The sequence below is a fragment of the Podarcis bocagei genome, assembly GCF_964188305.1.
Source record: "Podarcis bocagei genome assembly, chromosome: 17".
Lineage (NCBI taxonomy): Eukaryota > Metazoa > Chordata > Lepidosauria > Squamata > Lacertidae > Podarcis > Podarcis bocagei.
The window spans coordinates 13,782,459-13,800,461 of NC_138143.1; the positions used below are offsets into that span (position 1 = coordinate 13,782,459).

At 47.0% G+C, this 18,003-nt stretch overlaps 1 protein-coding gene and 1 long non-coding RNA gene across 2 annotated transcripts; one reads left to right on the forward strand and one right to left on the reverse strand.

Annotated features, from left to right (window-relative positions):
• Nucleotides 1-1,896: 1,896 nt before the first annotated feature.
• On the reverse strand, nucleotides 1,897-10,581 carry KCNV2 (potassium voltage-gated channel modifier subfamily V member 2). The gene is made up of 2 exons (XM_081176581.1): nucleotides 8,881-10,581; nucleotides 1,897-2,478 (listed from the first exon to the last, which is right to left on the reverse strand). The coding sequence occupies exons 1-2, from the start codon at nucleotides 10,243-10,245 to the stop codon at nucleotides 2,197-2,199; spliced, it is 1,647 nt and encodes a 548-aa protein (XP_081032707.1). The 5' UTR covers nucleotides 10,246-10,581; the 3' UTR covers nucleotides 1,897-2,196.
• Nucleotides 7,723-11,136, forward strand: LOC308577023. The gene is made up of 3 exons (XR_014003351.1): nucleotides 7,723-8,473; nucleotides 8,651-8,718; nucleotides 10,935-11,136. It is a non-coding gene; the product is annotated as an uncharacterized lncRNA (long non-coding RNA).
• Nucleotides 11,137-18,003: the final 6,867 nt, after the last annotated feature.

The window sequence follows — 18,003 nt, forward strand, 5'->3', positions numbered from 1 at the left end:
TATCTAATACAGTAGGGGGACATCAGTGAGGCCACACGGGCGATTGCCCTGGATGCAAAATTCTTAGGGGCACAAAAAAGTTCAAAAGGGGAAAAAAAGAAACAAAGAAGTGCACCCTCCCTCTCACACAGAGAATCTCCTAATGTCCGTGTGGACGGACTGAGGAGCAGAATTGGGCGGTGGGCAGTTGCTTGGGTGCCCTCTGCATCGGGTTTAGAAGGATTGCTCCCGACCAATCGCTCATCCCGCTCTCCATCATACTCAACACTCATGGGGTGTCGCTGTTGCCACTCAGGTCAGTTGCCAAGCTGTTGCCCCTTTGTTCTAGCCCACTGGCAGGTGGTACTGAGGATACTTGCTTTGCCCCGGGCACTGGCAACCCACGCTAGGCCACTGATCTAGCAAGAATCCTGGCTTGGTTTCACAGTTAAACCACAGTGTCTCTGTTTAGATGTCCTGTGAACCCCAAATGTCTAGCATTACAGTGGGAAGGAGAAGAGCAGAGAGTGTAGAAGCACAATGCTCATCTTTGTCATGTCTGTACTGCCCTACCATCATAAGATACTGGATATCAATGAGTATAATTCCTGTTAATGACAGAGATGCAGCTGGGTGGAAAACACTTGAAGAGTATTCAAAAATAAAAATAATCACAATGTGACCATTGTAATATTCATCACAGAGTTTACAGAGCTGGGTTATAAGCCAGACATCTTTTTTAAAAAAAGAAAAAGAAATGAGGGGTAGGAACCATAGTTCAATCTTCATTCAAGAATCCCAAGTTGTAACCTGATGTCTCAGCTCCTCGGAAGGACTTAGCCTACAAGATCCCTCTCTAGGGGCCTCCAGACTGTGGCTAATTTTGTGTGGGATTCAATCAAATTCCAGCAAATTCAGGTTGTGCTGTTCTTGTTGACTGGGAGGTCTTGTGCAACAAACCAAGTCCCACCCCTGTGCTTTTTGAGATAAATAACATGATGAAGACAGACATCCCAGCTCTAGGGGGGCGAGGGGTCTTTGGCCCCTTTAATATTTGTTTAATGTCTGCAGAAATGCTCTCATCATCCTGATTTAAGCCACCAAGCTGCAACAGACAAGCTGCTCTCAGTTGGAGGTGTCTAAGAGAGTTGGGATGGGAGCACAGGCAGACAGGGAGAGGGGATTTGATTCAGTTTTCAGTTAAAGACAAATCTGCTGAATTTTCACTTTATGGAACAAAATGCAAACCAAACCACAGCTGTCCTTCAAAATTTGCAGTTCTCCAAATCTTGCAGTGCAATTCTGCAGCCAAGTAGTGTGCACAAAATTCACACGCCAAGTGAAAATAACACAACATACAACATGCAATCGATTAGGAGAAATTGCTTTGCAGAAATGTGTATAATAGAAGAAAAATGAAAACGCTGATGACTTTTCACCAGGGCTCTTTTTTGTTTGTTTTAATGACAAACTGAAGTGGAAATGGGGAGAACGCAACTTAAGATGGGAAAAAGTAGAAGCTGAAATGGACAGACCCCACCTCCCCACGAACGAACAAGGGTGAAGCAGTGGCAACTCAATGGAGTCTACCAGCACTTGCTTCCTTCTCTCCCCACTCTCTCCCCATGAATACTCAGGTTTCTTACAATTACTTGTTTTTGGTACCTGCGGATCCATTTACAGGACAAAAGGCGCTCGACACACCCTCAAGACAATAATAAAATTCTGGTACAGGACACAAATATATTCCTACTTGAAAGTCTACTAAATTCTGATTTTGAGGCAACATCCATCATGCTGGCAAATATGTAAATACCCAGAAAAAGCAGCACAATCCTTTGCACATTTACTCAGATGTAGGCCTCATAGGATCAACTGGCTCTTGCTTCCTAGTAATGGTGCTTAGCCTAAGTGGTGGTGCAGCATTTGCAGATCAAAGAAACAAGACTGCATTCCTTCTCATTTCCTCAAGCGGATCCTTATTTGGAATCACTCACTGGATCACAATACAATTGATTCCAGAGGCTGCTTGGACACCAGCTGTAACATTTATCAGACAAAATATTAAGAAGGAATATCTTCATTTGCATCTTTTTTAAAAAAGAGAAAGTTTTGCACTATACCCCAGTCAGTCTTTTCCTCCCAGTTAACTTGTGGACAAACCTGAGGGAATCTGTTGGCCTTTCATCTCCCAATCCCTCTTTTCCGTCCAAGGTATTAATTGTATCTGTGTCTTGGTAATCTGTTTGGCCTGTTTCCACAGCACTCAGACATTTTCTTCATGGCTCGCCGCGCAAAATCCACTTTGCCCCTGTCTTTGCGTATGGCTGTGTATTCGTACGCTTTCAGCTTGATGTAATAGTCTGAGAATTTGTTGTACAGGACGGAGATGGGCATTCCGTTCAGAATGATCCCGAAAGCGATGCAGAGGAAAGCAAAGAGTCGTCCGAGGTGGGTTTCCGGACACATGTCTCCATATCCAACAGTAGAAATGCTTACCTTGAAAAGTAAACACAAAGCAAGGCAGTTACTCAGAACATCCAAGCCACCTTTCTATGCTGAGGACAGAGGGGTCATTTAGAGACTGGTCTCTGAAGGACAGAGGCGGTATTTGTTTCTCCCCATTGCAGTGCAATAGATATGAGAATCTGCCTCTGCTCTTCCCATCCCTGAAAACCAGAGATGGCGTTTGTCCTCCCCATCACAGTTCACAGAGGAAGGTGCCCATGGTGGGGATTCTCAAACTGCCACTTCTTCCCAACACAGTGAACTCATGCATGTATAAACTGCACACCATTTAGCTGCCTTTCCCTCCCTTATGTGACAATGATCTCTTTCTATGAATGTTGGTGTGTTTGAGCAACTTCTGAGCCACAGCAGTGTCCTCAGTAAAGATGGCCAAGCATGTCAATGTCGGTTTCTCATTTCCCCAATCCTAAATTCAGTTCTCTATAGTTATACATCAGTTTGTGAATTTTCGAAACAAACAAACAAAATCCTCATGAAAATTCACCAGCATTTCCCTGCAATTTTCTCGTGTGATACCATTTCATATACAAACTTGCCTAATCTACATTTGTTTTTTGCAAAGCCATTTTCACTAATATAACACATTTTGTATGCCATTTTCACTAATTACTTGGCTGGAGAACTGCATTGCAAAATTCAGATTGATGCAAATGTCGAAGGATAGCTGTGTTTTCATTTGGTGAGTTCACCTTTAAATATGAACTGAATCCAATTCCCCCCCCATCCCTCCTTGTCAGCTGCTGATTTGACACCTTGGTTTTCTGGGAAGCAGGCAGTGGCAGCAGGCAGTGGTGGACTGGGCTGGGGGTGACAGGAGCAGGTCCCTCAGACCATTTATTTCCCCTCTCTACCCATCCGTGGTCCTAGGAATGTCTTTCCTGAGTGTCTTTTTCAAGATCTCTTGTTTAGGTTTGGGCCACCGTACCTTGGTCACCCGGGTGGGTGGTGCTGTGGATTAAACCGCAGAGCCTAGGACTTGCCGATCAGAAGGTCAGCAGTTCGAATCCCTGCGACGGGGTGAGCTCCCGTTGTTCAGTCCCAGCTCCTGCCAACCTAGCAGTTCGAAAGCACGTCAAAGTGCTAGTAGATAAATAGGTACCACTCTGGCGGGAAGGTAAACGGTGTTTACGTGCGCTGCTCTGGTTCGCCAGAAGTGGCTTAGTCATGCTGGCCACATGACCCGGAAGCTGTACGCCGGCTCCCTCAGCCAATAAAGCGAGATGAGCGCCACAACCCCAGAGTCGGTCACAACTGGACCTAATGGTCAGGGGTCCCTTTACCTTTACCTTGATCTATGCTGGTTGAAAACTGCAACCAATTCCATGCTGGCATTGAAGTCAATGTTGCTCCATCTGCCTGTTTCAGAATTATGGTGGAGCTTCGTTTATTTTATGAATCATTTGTTTTAAGACATTTATTTGCCACCTTTTGCCAAAAAGGCCACAGGGCAATTCACTTAGGAATGTAATAAACAACAAGCCGGTCACCTTTTGTTTCTCCCAGGTCCCTCATTCGTGAAAAACGACAAGGCAGCAGCTCCTCCTTCCCATAATATAATAATAATAATAATTTATTATTTATACCCCGCCCATCTGGCTGAGTTTCCCCAGCCACTCTGGGCAGCTCCCAGTCAAGTGTTAAAAACAATACAGCATTAAATATTAAAAACTTCCCTGAACAGGGCTGCCTTCAGATGTCTTTTAAAGATAGGATAGCTGCTTATTTCCTTCACATCTGAAGGGAGGGTGTTCCACAGTGTGGGCGCCACTACCGAGAAGGCCCTCTGTCTGGTTCCCTGTAACCTTACTTCTTGCAATGAGGGAACCGCCAGAAGGCCCTCGGAGCTGGACCTCAGTGTCCGGGCTGAATGATGGGGGTGGAGACGCTCCTTCAGGTATACAGGACCGAGGCCGTTTAGGGCTTTAAAGGTCAGCACCAACACTTTGAATGGTGCTCGGAAACGTACTGGGAGCCAATGCAGATCTCTCAAGACCGGTGTTATGTGGTCCCGGCGGCCACTCCCAGTCACCGTATCCAGGCTGTCAAGGTTCTTGGTTCTGCTGTCTCCCTAAGTACACTTTGGCCTCTCCCCCTCTGCTCTACCTATCTTCAGGAACGCTTGCCAGGAAGGCGGCTTCTCCTGTTGATACTCCTGCAACTTGGAGAAGGAATGTTTGCAGGGTGGACAGGGGGTTTGTGGAGGAAGAGGAGGCCAGAACGAAACAAGGAGCTGAATTCCCCCCCTGTTTTCAGGGACTCTTAAAGCTGCAAGAGATGGGGAAAAGCAGAGACGGGTGGATGGTGCTGGAAGAGCCGAGTGCCCAGCCGAGTGCCCAGCACTGACCTGTTTTGTCCAAAGAATGGCGTCTCACTTTGCATTTGTCTTTCTGCTGGCCTTATCCTGCAATCGTTATTATAGCCCATGCCAAGGTATTATAGGGATGTTGAGAAAACAGTGAAAGAAATGGCTCCAGACGGAATGTGCATTGGGATCTCCTTCCCTTTTTCGTGCCTTGGCTTCTGTCTGGCAGCATCCAGTGCAATATTCGCTGGAAAGGCAGCCATGCAGTGAGGAGGGCATTTTCCTCTTTTCCCCCAAAAGAAAAAAGGAGCCTGATGTTTCAGATGAGTGAAACGTCCTGCTCCCTCCCTGAGCCTGCAGCAAGCGAGCTTATTTGTCGGATGCACCTGGCGCATTTGATGGTCTAAAAGGGATTAGTTTTGTGGCCTGATGGAAATTAACTCACTGGAATTGAATGTTAATGCAGGAGGAAGATCTCCGAAAATAAACAGCCAGATGAGAGAGCCAGGAGTCCTGGTGGGGAATTTTTCACGTGTGTTTCTTTATGCCTTGGTGGGATGAGGATCGGAGGAAGGATAGGCGTCAACTCTGTGGGGCCCTGGTCCCTTTGCCCCCCAATAAAATATTTTGAGGGGTTGGACCCCAATATTTTCTGCAAGTTGGTGCCTCCCTCCCCAGCCACTTCCCCCCACTTGGGCACCGGCCTCTTTTCCCAGCTTGTTTCTCGGCTTTTGGCACCTGCTTTGGTCCTCCTCACCTTGACTGGGCCAAGTGAAAAATACACACGCAGAACTAGGTGCTGCTGTTGTCTACAGGTGTCTGCAGCGGTGCAGGATTCAACCATGGGGTAGGGGCATCTGCACCACTGTTGGAGCATGGGGAAGATGCAGCAGAGTGGGATTTGGAGTTTGGGAGGGTTCGTTATGCCAACAGCCACTGGCCCAGACCAACCACCAGGATGAGAAGATGGGTTTAGATAGACATTCCTGCAACCAGTGCTTTTTTTCTGGGGGTTCTCAAGGTCATGCAACACCGGCACTTTTTTTCCTAGAAGAAAAGCTCTGCCTGCAGCCTCATGCTGGAGTTGTTCCCATTGCTGGTGTTCATTAGTCACACCCACAACATTCACTTGAAACACTTTTCTACCACTTTCAGAGCCCTGCCACCCCCCAAAGAGCCCCGGGAACAGTTATAGGTGCTGGAATCACAGTTCTAAGAGGGCATCTCCTACCAACTCTCAGCTCCCCTGATTCTTTGGGGGAAGCCTTGACTGTTAAAGTGGTGCAAGAGTGCTTTCAATGTATGGGGTGGTTGCAAGTTACCATGTGATTGTCGTTTTTCTTCCCAGAACAATACCTGCTAACCTTTGACCTCCAAGCAGGCCATTCCCTTTAGAACGGTAGCCCTCCAGATGTTGCAGGACTTGAGGATTCATTTGTGGAAACAATATACTTCTTTCTAGATTAATCAAAATTGCCTAAAATGAAAATACTTAGCAGCTAATGGATAACCATTTTCACAATCTCTCTCTCTCTCTCTCTCTCTCTCTCTCTCTCTCTCTCTCTCTCTCTCTCTCTCTCTCTTCCTATCTATCTATCTATCTATCTATCTATCTATCTATCGTCTATCTATCATCTATCTATCTATCTATCTATCTATCTATCTATCTATCTATATCTATCTATATCTATCTATCATCTATCTTTCTATCTATCTATCTATCTATCTATCTATCTATCTATCTATCATCTATCAATCTATCTATCATCTATCTATCTATCTATCATCTATCATCTATCATCTATCATCTATCATCTATCTATCTATCTATCTATATCTATCTATCTATCTATCTATCATCTATCATCTATCTATCTATCATCTATCTATCATCTATCATCTATCTAGTGTGGTGTAGTGGTTAAGAGCGGTAGACTCTGGGGAACCGGGTTCGTGTCTCCGCTCCTCCACATGCAGCTGCTGGGTGACCTTGGGCTAGTCACACTTCTCTGAAGTCTCTCAGCCCCACTCACCTCACAGAGTGTTTGTTGTGGGGGAGGAAGGGAAAGGAGAATGTTAGCCGCTTTGAGACTCCTTTGGGTAGTGATAAAGCGGGATATCAAATCCAAACTCTTCTTCTTCTATCATCTCTCTCTCTCATCTCTTATCTATCATCTATCTATCATCTATCCATCTATCTATCTATCTATCTATCTATCTATCTATCTATCTATCTATCATCTATCTATCTATCTATCATCTATCTATCTATCTATCATCTATCTATCTATCTATCTATCTCTATCATCTATCATCTATCATCTATCTATCTATCATCTATCATCTATCTATCTATCCCCCCACACCATATATATTAGCCTCAAAGGGCAAGGGTTATCAGAAGAGCTTTCCAGCTAAGCTCTAACATGCATTCATAAATTGGCAGGATGCAATTTATATTCTATAGCTTCTCTAGTTTCTGTAGCACTTCTAGTTTCTGCTCACAAGTCTGTTTACATAATCTGCTGTCCAAAGTTAACACTCCCTGAACCTGCTCCAAACTTGGATTTATTTACCTATCCAAAGGGGTCAATCAAGGTCACGTCACACAAGATGAGTTTGATCGCAGGAGATGTTTGTGCTGCTGAAAACTATACGAATCTCATGCAGCATCTTTCACACGTGCCAGCATTTTGCCATATGCAGGGAAGTTCCCATGGGAAGAATGTGGACACAGGCACAAGGAACAGGGTTTTTGGTTTTAGTGAAGTGATCGCCTTGTTGCCTTCACATTTGATTAGTGCTGGTGACTCAGCAAAGACTTTGGACACCAAAGCAATATGGAAAATCCGAAAACTCAAGGGGTAGAGCTCTGTATAAAGCTTGGCGCTAGCTACCCGCCAGTGTAGTCAACCCTGAGCTTGATGTCCCAGTCCATGGAAGGCTTTGTTCCTGTGCTCTTACTGCTGAACTATTTGCAGGATGAGCCTCTGTCCTTGGGCTACTAAGACCTCCTGATTCCTCCAGCTGCACTAGAAGGAATGTCCATTTCCCCATCCCTGGTGGCTTAGGCTGCATTTCAACTAGAGACCTATAAATTATAAGCTCCGTATTGCATTACAAGCAACTGAGCCAGAGGGTCTTGCCGTTTTGTTATTTTTGTCTGCGGCTGGCTCAGTGCAAATGCAATTTTTTTAAAAAATCATTTTGGGTTGTGTTGTAGCTGCGATCACCAGCTGTCTGGAAAGCCTTGTGACGGTCAGCTGCTCTTATTTTCCTATCTCGAAATTGTTCATCCACAGGCACATTTGGAAACGAAACAAAACTTCTGTAGGGACAGATTCCCAGCCTCACCTTTTCCCCAGATTCCCAGCCTCATCTTTTTAACTGCTGGGTGAGAGCTAATATGTGCCCCCTTTTGATTGCATCGCTAAACCACTGAGCAGAGCTGCTTTTGTAAACTCGCTTTGGAAGGAATGTGAAACCACCCCCACAGCCTCCCTTATGTATCTGCTACAAAAATACCAGCAGCAAGCTGTCAAGTAGGCACAGATAAGTCACGGCAAAGTTGAGGCCAGGCAGACATGTGCTTTCCCTTCTCGTTTCCTTCTTCCCCTTTCTCAGCGAGAAGCAGCACAAATTCTGTGTCACAGCCGCAGTGGCGTAGCGTGGGGGGTGCAGGGGGGGCCGCCCGCACTGGGCGCAACATCTGGGGGTTAGGGTTAGGGGGCGCAAATCCACTGGTTAGGGGGCGCAAATCCACGGGTTAGGGGGCGCAAATTACTTGCCTTGCCCCGGGTGCTGACAACCCAAGCTACGCCACTGCACAGCCGCAAAGAGCTCTCCGGTTCGAGCTCAGCTGCACTGATTTTAGCCTGATCTACTATAGGAAAGCTTCCAGCTGACGGGTGCGTGTGCATGCATGCATGTTCTGTAAAGTCAACACTCTGAACAGATGTTTGGAAAGCCAGGCATGGGGGGGGGGACCCTGCCGCTTCCAAAACAGGCACGCTTGCAAGTGAAAGGGTGGGGAGAAGGAACGAGAATTGCATTGCCAGGGAGGTACTTACGGCAGCCCACCACCAGGCATGGGGGATGCTGGTGAAGTTTGTGCTGGAGACATCATGTTCCACGGTGTAGACCATGGCGGAGAAGGCAAAGATCCCCAGCGCAATGAAGAGCAGGAGGCAGCCCACCTCCTGGTAGCACTGGCGCAGTGTGAAGCCAAATGCGCGCAGGCCCGTCGAATGGCGGGCCAGCTTCAGGATACGAAAAATGCGCATGAGGCGCATGATGCGCAACACCTGCCCCACCTTCCCCACCCGCCCCACTTTCTCTATGTCGGTTTCGTGCTGGGAGCCTTGCCCACGAGGCTGGTCCTCATCCACGAAGCGCTCCAGGAGGAGCTGGAGGTACAGGGGCAGGATGGCGATGAGGTCCACGGCGTTGAGGGCACTGCTGACGAAGCAGCGGATGTCCGGGGTGGAGACCAGCCGCAGCACGTACTCCAGGGTGAAGAAGGCGATGCAGAAGGTCTCCACGTGCTCCAGCAAGGGCCTCCTCTCCAGGGTGGCCTTGTCCCTGTGCTGCATCTCCTCCACCGTGTTGAGAGCCAGTGCCACCACCGAGATGAGCACAAAGAAGCTGGAGGCCACCCCCATGGCTTTGGCCGTGGTGGAGGAGAAGGGCTTCTCCATGAGGTTCCACAGGCGCCAGCGGTGCTCGGCGTAGCGCATGTGCCGGAAGAGGTGCTCACTCTCCTGCACGGCCGCCTGGGCCCGCAGCTCCCTCTGCACCTTGAGCTGCTCATTCAGCTCGTCCCGCCTCTCCTCAAAGCAGATGCGGCAGCAGCGGGGCGTGTACTTGAGGCGGACCCCCCAGTAGCTCAGCTCCTCCAGGAAGCTGCGGGGACACAGCTCGTCCCGCACCCGCAGCACCCCGGAGGCGTAGAAGTTGTAGACCAGCTGGAAGACGGCCGGGTCCCGGTCAAAGAAGTACTCGTCTCCCTGAGCCGCGTAGTCGTCGCAGAGGCCCAGCTGGCGCCAGCGGTCGGTGGAAGTGGCCAAGCGGCCCAGGCGGGTGGTGGGGTAGATGGCCACCGCCTGGTACGTCAGGCGGTAGCTTTGCCCGCCCACGTTGATGTTGAGGATGGAGGACGATGTGGTGGCTCCAGCTGGGAAGGCTGGGCTGAAGGGAAACATCGAGGGGAGCCCCTTCCCCTCTTCCTCGCCCTCTTCCTCCTCGTCCTCCAAGCAGGAGTAGCTGCTCTCAACGTCCTGGGCCAGCTGCAGTGGGGATCCCCAGTCAGAAGCACCAAAGCCCCCAGTCCCCCCAGTTTCGTTGCTTCCCACGGTTGCATCCCAGGTGGCCCCCGGGCGAGATTCACTTTTATAGTCCGAGATCAGAGGCTGCTTTCTTTGCTTAAGGTTCCACATGCTTCCCCTTAGCGTTCGGTGGTGGGTGCGAAGCTTTTTCTGGTTGCCTTCTCCTTCCTGCCCGGAGCATCTGCCACCGGAGCCGTTTTACATTTCTTTTCCGACCGACCAGCAGCTCCAGTTGTTGCAAAAACTCAGTGTGGGATCCAGGCACATGGGGACTGCTGTTGACCGCTTTAATCTTGCTGACAGGGAAGATCTGAGTGCTTAGAGAAGGGGATTTAAAGGCTATTATCCTGTTTCAGCCTCCACTCCCTCTATCTGTGACGTGAATGATTATGGATCCAGAAATCTGTGGATAATCAGTCGAAAAATAATAATAAGTGTAGCAGAGTCATTACTTTCCTATGAAGGAAGAACAATTGATATTTTTCAGAATTATCCAAGAGACTTTCATCTCATCCCCAATTTCCTATGTTTTCTTCCTCCTCCTCCCCCTCCTCCTCCTCCTCCTCTTCGTCTTCTTCTTCTGTATATCAACTGCTCTTAGAGCTGTTCCTAATGTTTACAGCCCATTTTACAGGCAGAAAAACCAACACTTAAATTTGCTGGGGTTCCTGAGAGTCAATGCAAGCGTTAATGTCAAATATTATGTAAAACAAGGGTAGCAAACATTGCTGCGCATAAATTGACATTGACTGCAGAACTCGGCAACTGCAAAATGCCAGCTTTCGTTCTTTTGTTTTTAGATCAGGTTTCTAGACGTCAAGGCTATGAAGACAAGACTTGAAGTTGACAGCAATTTGACAATGCCTGGTCAAATCTCAGAGGCCAGAGGCCGACGATCCAGAATTTCCAGAGTCAGATTCATCAGGTGGGGCTGCAGAAAGGTAGCTCTTTTCTCCCTGCTTTGACTTGCAAAAGGGTGAATAAATTATGCAAAGCATGTCATTATATGCATCCATGCTTAATTATAAAGGATTACAATTCCGCTTCTCGGAATTTGGATTAACAGGCTTCTGAATTTCCAGGGTGTGTGTCTGTTTGTGTGCTGAGGAGAGAGTGCTCTGATCATCATCCAACCCCTTGTGTGCACCTCACGGAGCTTAAAGATGGACTTGCCCACCTGGAGAAAACACCTCAAGGTGAGGCATCCGAAGTGGCAGGCAAGCATCGTGCACAAGGGAAGGGCCAGACCTCAGTGGACAGAGAACACACTCTGAATGCACAAGGTCCCAAGGTCAATTCCTGGCATCTCCTGATCCGGTTGGGAAAGTCTCTTGCTTGAAACCCTGGAGAGCAGCTGCCAGCCAGAGCTGGAAGTATGGAGCTCAACCAATAGCCTGACTCAGTATATGGCAGCTAAGGGATGGGGATTTAATTTGGGTTTCATTTACAGGTGAGCTTGCCAGATTTTCACGTTCTGAAGCAGTTACATGAGCAGACATCTTTTGAAATCTGCAGTGCAGTGCAGAATCTCACGAAAATGCATACACCGGGGCAGATTGTGCATAAAAATCCATATATTAGTGAGTGTAAATACAAAAATGCATTATTTTTATCCTGTATTCTATTTTGTGAAATGCCCTGAGATCTTTTGATGAAGGGTGGTATATAAATTTATAAAAAAAGAAATTGCTTTGCAAACATGTGCATTAAGCAAAATTGCAGACAACGTTGTGTTATAGAAGGAGAAATTTGCATGAAGAATTTTCACGAGGATTTGATTTTTAAAAAAATTATTTTTGCAAACTGATGTGGCCATGTGAAGAAGTGAATTTATGATTGGGAAAAGATGCTCTACACTAACTAGCAGAGCCTCTCCAAAGTCTCAGGTGAGAATTCTTGGCAGTGCTGCCTCTGGGGATCCATTTCGGTGGAGATCTCGGTTAGCGAAAGTCCTGGTATTGGTGGCATGAGTCTGTTTTGCTGAGCTCTGGCTCAGGGGGAATTTTGTGTCAAAACTTGTATGCCAGATTCTATCCAAGATATGCTGCTTGCAGTAGCAGAGTGTGTCATAGGATTACCGTATTTTTCGCTCTGTAAGATGCACCTGACCACAAGACACACTTAGTTTTTGGAGGAGGAAAACAAGGGAAAAAATATTCTGAATCTCAGAAGCCAGAACAGCAAGAGGGATCGCTGCGCAGCGAAAGCAGCAATCCCTCTTGCTGTTCTGGCTTCTGGGATAGCTGTGCAGCCTGCATTCGCTCCATAAGACGCACACACATTTCCCCTTACTTTTTAGGAGGGAAAAAGTGAGTCTTATAGAGCAAAAAATACAGTAAGCTGGTAGGGAATTTTCTCCCACCCCATTGCTTTTGATGGAAAACTATATTTGTGCATGAGGACTTAGTGTGGACGGCAAGCTTTTCTCCTGCTCCCCCCTCACTCTGATACAGCTGCTTTGCGGAGACTGGGCTCCCTGGCAGCTTAAATCTGACTTGTGGGTTGGACTGAATGTCAAATATTTACTGGCACAATTCCCCAAATGCTTGCCATGAACAAACAACCTGGAACTCTGTAATATTTGATCACACAAGTGCCCTTTTGTTTGGTGGCTATCTTCTCTCTGTTTGGGGCAGTTCTTGTTGAATTGTTCATCGCAAAGAGTCTGCGTGGTTTTTGTTGCCCCGCTCAGATTTTAAAACGCTCCTGGGTGTGTTTGTTTGCTTTTGGCAGTGGGGCTGGGTGGGGAGGCATTGAATTTCCATGTGGTTCTTTGCCCCAGAGAGATGCTCTAGATAACAATGCCTTGTGGGGAGATTTATGGGTGATGTTTTCCTGCCCCCTTGGCTTTGTTGTGGGTAGTATACATAGGAATGCGTTATTCAAATAAAGCAACCGTGATTTGGCAATGGAAATAATTCAAGAAGGTGCGCACTGGCCTAGTGAATAGTTATGGGGCATCAGAAACTAAAGCACTGCTAAGCAGCTGAAGATTTGATCAGCCCCTCGGACCTCTGGAAGCCCCATCTATCAGCAAGATGTGGGGGAATGGAAAGAAGAAATCCCATAAGATCCATGTGGACAGAACCAGAAGTGTCAAGAGGATGAGGAGGGAAGGAATTATTTGACACAGTTTAGGTTTCTTCCCCCAACCCGCAAAAAGGCTTGCAATGAAAGCTCAGCTGAGCTGAGGACAGTTCTTCCATTGCTCGTTTCATGTGCCGTGATTCTCCCTGCTATTTTCCCTCTCTTTCAAACGTCACACAAACCCCTTCTGGGATAAATATGCTTTCTTACATTTGCTTTGGGGAGGGCTGTTTTCCTCTAGGCTGGACACAAGCCTATAAAATGAATGTGTTGATTTGATCTCTTGGGTCACACTGAAAGCTGGCCTGTTAGATTTGCACCAAAGAGAGCGAATCTTCCATGATTCAAAGGGCACATTCATAGCATACATGGAAAGCACACACGTTCCCTCTAAAGAATCCTGGAAAGTAGTTTGTTAAGGCAGCTGGAAATTGTAACTCTGCAAGGGGAAAACTACAGTTCCCAAGATTCTTTGGGGGAAATGGTGAGCTTCAAACGCATAGATCCTAAGATCCTGGGCTCAACTACAGGCTTTGGGGAGTAAGATGGGGTGTCCCTCACCTTTATTTATCAGTTTTATTATCTTGCTATTTTATCTGGTGCTGAATTATTCTGTTTGTTTTCTTGCTACGCTGCTGGGCTGAATGATTTAGTTGCTGTGACTGATGTTTTTAACTGATGTTTCATGGCCTTACCGGCAAACTTGCTGGGAAAATCTGAAGCCTCCCATATTGGTAAATACCTTCTGGAGGATAGGTCAAATGATATTACACTGACTATGGCAAAGTTTATTTCAGAGGTCACAAGAAACAGACCACCACACTCTAGACATAACAAAATGACTACCTCACTCTCTTTTGCCTGTTGTTTGGTTGTTTTAACTGTATTTTGTTTTGAAATTGTTTTGTGGGTCTATGGACCGCAATAAAGATATTTGATTTGAATTTAAAAATAATTTTGCAAACTGATGTGGAAATGTGATGAATTGAAGGCTGCGAAAATGAAGAAGCCGAGAGAAGCCTGAACTGACAGATTCAAATGTCAGGTAGATCTGAAGGTTTAAAAAAAGCCAAATAAATAAAAACTGAAGATTTAAAATGTCAGAATTGAGAAAGTTCTAACTTCTATGCAGCTGAAAATGCCAGGAAGAATTCTCTAATTTTCTTGCGTGCTTTGAGTCGCTAGATCACACGCTGGACCCTTTTGATTCCAGCAAAGATAAAGCTCTTCATTTCAGCAGTTCCAAATATTCTGGGGTGTTTGGGGGTTTGTGAACAGTATGAAAACAGCGACATAGCACTGTCGTTCCAAGGGACCCTGTGGGGTAGTGATCTGGGTGCTGGCCAAAGTTTGGGAGAGACCAAGGTTCAAATCCTCCCTCAGCCTGACCTACCTTGCACGGTTGTTTTGAGGATAGAATAGGGAGGCTCCAGGTCTCCTGCCTCGAGTTCCCAAATCCCTGCCCATTGGCTGGACTTCCTGGGGTTGAGAATAGCTGAAGCTCAGCAACATTTGGAGGGCCAAAGGTTCCTCACACTTGGCTCCAAAAATGTGCATTTGTGTGGGAGGAAGAATGACTCCATTTAATCTAAGGGTGTGCACCGAGAGACTTTCTTGTTTCTGCAATCGTTGTCCAAGCAGTACTCTAGAAAATACAGTTTTGCTCTCTTTTTCCCACCACCAGGGGGAGGCTGATGGTGCAAAATGCAAAACAGGAAAAACAGAGATGTGGTCTCTGTCCCACTTATGGCTTGTCATCATTCTGTGTGCAGCCATCAACTCTAAAATTTAACGTGGGGAAAACAGCAGAAGAAGCAGAGGCAGAGGGGAACTTTGTGTTTCTTTCCTTCTGGCATCCTTAGGCTGAGTCACAGAAGCAGAGCCTGGGTGGCCAGTTGGTGTCCTCAAGGTGGTGCTGGACTCCAGCTCCAATGATGATGGTGGTGGTAATAATAATAATAATACTTATACTCCACCCATCTGGCTGGGTTTCCCCAGCCATTCTGGGAGGCTCCCAACAGAATATTAAAAACACGATAAAAGATCAAACATTAAAAACTTCCCTAAACAGGGCTGCCTTCAGATGTCTTCTAAAAGTCAGATAGTTGTTTATCTCCTTGCCATCTTATGGGAGGGCATTCCACAGGGCAGGTGCCACCACTGAGAAGGCCCCCCTGCCTGGCTCCCTGTAACCTCACTTCTTGCAGTGAGGGAACCGCCAGAAGGCCCTTGGAGCTGGACCTCAGTGTCCGGGCAGAACGATGGGGGTGGAGACGCTCCTTCAGGTATACAGGACCGAGGCCGTTTAGGGCTTTAAAGGTCAGCACCAACACTTTGAATTGTACCTGTAAACGTACTGGGAACCAATGTAGGTCTTTCAAGACCGGTGTTATGTGGTCTCAGCGGCCGCTCACAGTCACCAGTCTAGCTGCCGCATTCTGGATTAATTGCAGTTTCCGGGTCACCTTCCAAGGTAGCCCCACTTAGAGCGCATTGCAGTAGTCTAAGCGGTAGATAACCAGAGCATGCACCACTCTGGCCAGACAGTCTGTGGGCAGGGAGGGTCTCAGCCTGTGTACCAGATGGAGCTGGGAGACAGCTGCCCTGGACACAGAATTAACTTGTGCCTCCTTGGACAGCTATGAGTCCAGAATGACTCCCAGGCTGCGCACCTGGTCCTTCAGGGGCACAGTTGCCCTATTCAGGACCAGGGAGTCCCCCACACCTCCCAGCCTCTGCTGGGAAGCCCAATGGTCAGGATGATGGTTGGCAGAGGGCAGCAACATCTGTAGCGCAGAACACTGGCTGCTTCCGGAATCAGAGCATGAGCACAAAGGGGGCCGAGTCCAAGGTTTTGGGGAAAGGGTGGGGCTTGGAGAAGGACTGGAAGGGCGTGAGAGAGAGGGCAGGCCTCCTAGCAGGCACTTCCAAGCCCACGGAGCAGTGAGGAAGAAGGGCAAAGAGTTCGAGAGAACAAACGACTGTCAAACAGCGGGGAACAGCCATCAACAGAGAGATGTTCATGAGGAAAAGTGTAAGGGAAGCAGAAGAGACTAAGAGACACAGAAGAGCAGCATCCCAGGAGATACAAGGGGCTCCTGCTGAAAGGGGGAACCAGCATATAAAACCAGGGCCGGATTGAGGTTTGATGAGGCCCTAAGCTCCTGAAAGTAATGGGGCCCTTTATATATCCAGCTGTCCTTTGTCAACAACAAATTGTCACTGTGTTTTTGTGATGAATACAACTACAGTGGTACCTCGGGTTACATATGCTTCAGGTTACATACGCTTCAGGTTACAGACTCCGCTAACCCAGAAATATTACCTCAGGTTAAGAACTTTGCTTCAGGATGAGAACAGAAATCGTGCTCCGGCGGCAGCAGGAGGCCCCATTAGCTAAAGTGGTGCTTCAGGTTAAGAACAGTTTCAGGTTAAGTATGGAACTCTGGAACGAATTAAGTACTTAACCTGAGGTACCACTGTATATGGTAATTTATGGACCTAATAGGTCCATACACAACACAAAAAACTGCTGCTGTATGTAGCTTTTATTTTATTTGTTTTTTAATCCTTTCTTTTGGAAATATACACCCAATTTCCCCCCCTTTAATTTTTTTGCCCCCCCCAAGAGAGTGGGGCCCTAAGCTAGAGCTTGTTTAGCTTATACGTAAATCCAGCACTGTATAAAACCTGTTCTCAGCATTATTATCAGCAGGAAAACTACGCTCTGTTTGCAAATCCCTTTAACAGCCGAAACTCCGACCATGGTGTTCATGGGAGTTTGTCAGCCTTGCACTTTAGACAGGTTTTTGGCATTATCGTTCACACTTCGCTTGAACACCCTGTGCTGCTTATCTGATTTTCAGGCTAGACCACAGCATTGTTCTGAGACGTTCCCTGTCAGATTCGCCATGCCTCTGCGCTCATGGCACTGCCAAAGAAAGAGGGTTGGGGTGGGGAGACGCTAAAGGACAACTGGTTCTTTTTTTGCTGAAATTCCATTCATACTTCCATTTCTGCAGGTGTTGACTTGGGCACTGATAGCCAGCCTTGCTGTGATGAACTCGTGGCAGCTTACATATAAATTATAAAGCACAGGAGTGAGAAGCAAATCTTACATAATGAACAGCAATAAGGACAGCATCACAAAGCATCAATTTGCAGAGAGGCAAACGTATGTGTTGTGGATTCACATAGCGCTTTTGGAGGGGTTCTTTCTGGTCCTCTACATTATTTTGAAATAGCCTGCATTGGATCCGGGCTGTATCCAAAGTTATTCCTACTCAAAGAAGATGCATGGAAAGTAAGGAATGTGGGGACTTGAGATCCATGAGTTTCAGTGGGTCTACTGTGATAGGAATTTTGAGGTCTTAGATATATGGTAATGTTCATAAGTGTACCAACCAAACACGTACATAGATCAGCACAGGAAAACCGACCTGGAACCATTTATCTTTACAAAAGACTGGCCAGACTCCCCAGGCAATCCAATCAAGTAACCGGCCAGACAGGAGATAAACAATGACAAGAGAACAACAATCAAATTTCTGTTTTAGACCGCCTTTTCTGTGATGTAGGTATGATGTATCTGAGGGGTGGTCTTAGGTTACACCCCTTCTGTGATGTATGTATGATGTTTCTGGGGTTGGTCTTGATCTACAGGGTGGCAATTTCAATAGTCTTTATAAGGCCTTGCGCACCATTTTTCTGGGTTCCTCCTCTCTCCTGCGGGTGAGGTGAGCACCCTGTTGCAACAGATCAATAAAGATCAAGCTTACTAGC

What these genes read in the sequence shown, in the direction of transcription:
- KCNV2 (XM_081176581.1), bottom strand. Translation starts at nt 10,245, where the DNA reads ATGTGGAACCTTAAGCAAAGAAAGCAGCCTCTGATCTCGGACTATAAA. An exon ending in ATGCCTGGTGGTGGGCTGCC is followed by an intron (nt 2,479 to 8,880) that starts GTAAGTACCTCC and finishes TTACTTTTCAAG; the next exon opens with GTAAGCATTTCTACTGTTGG.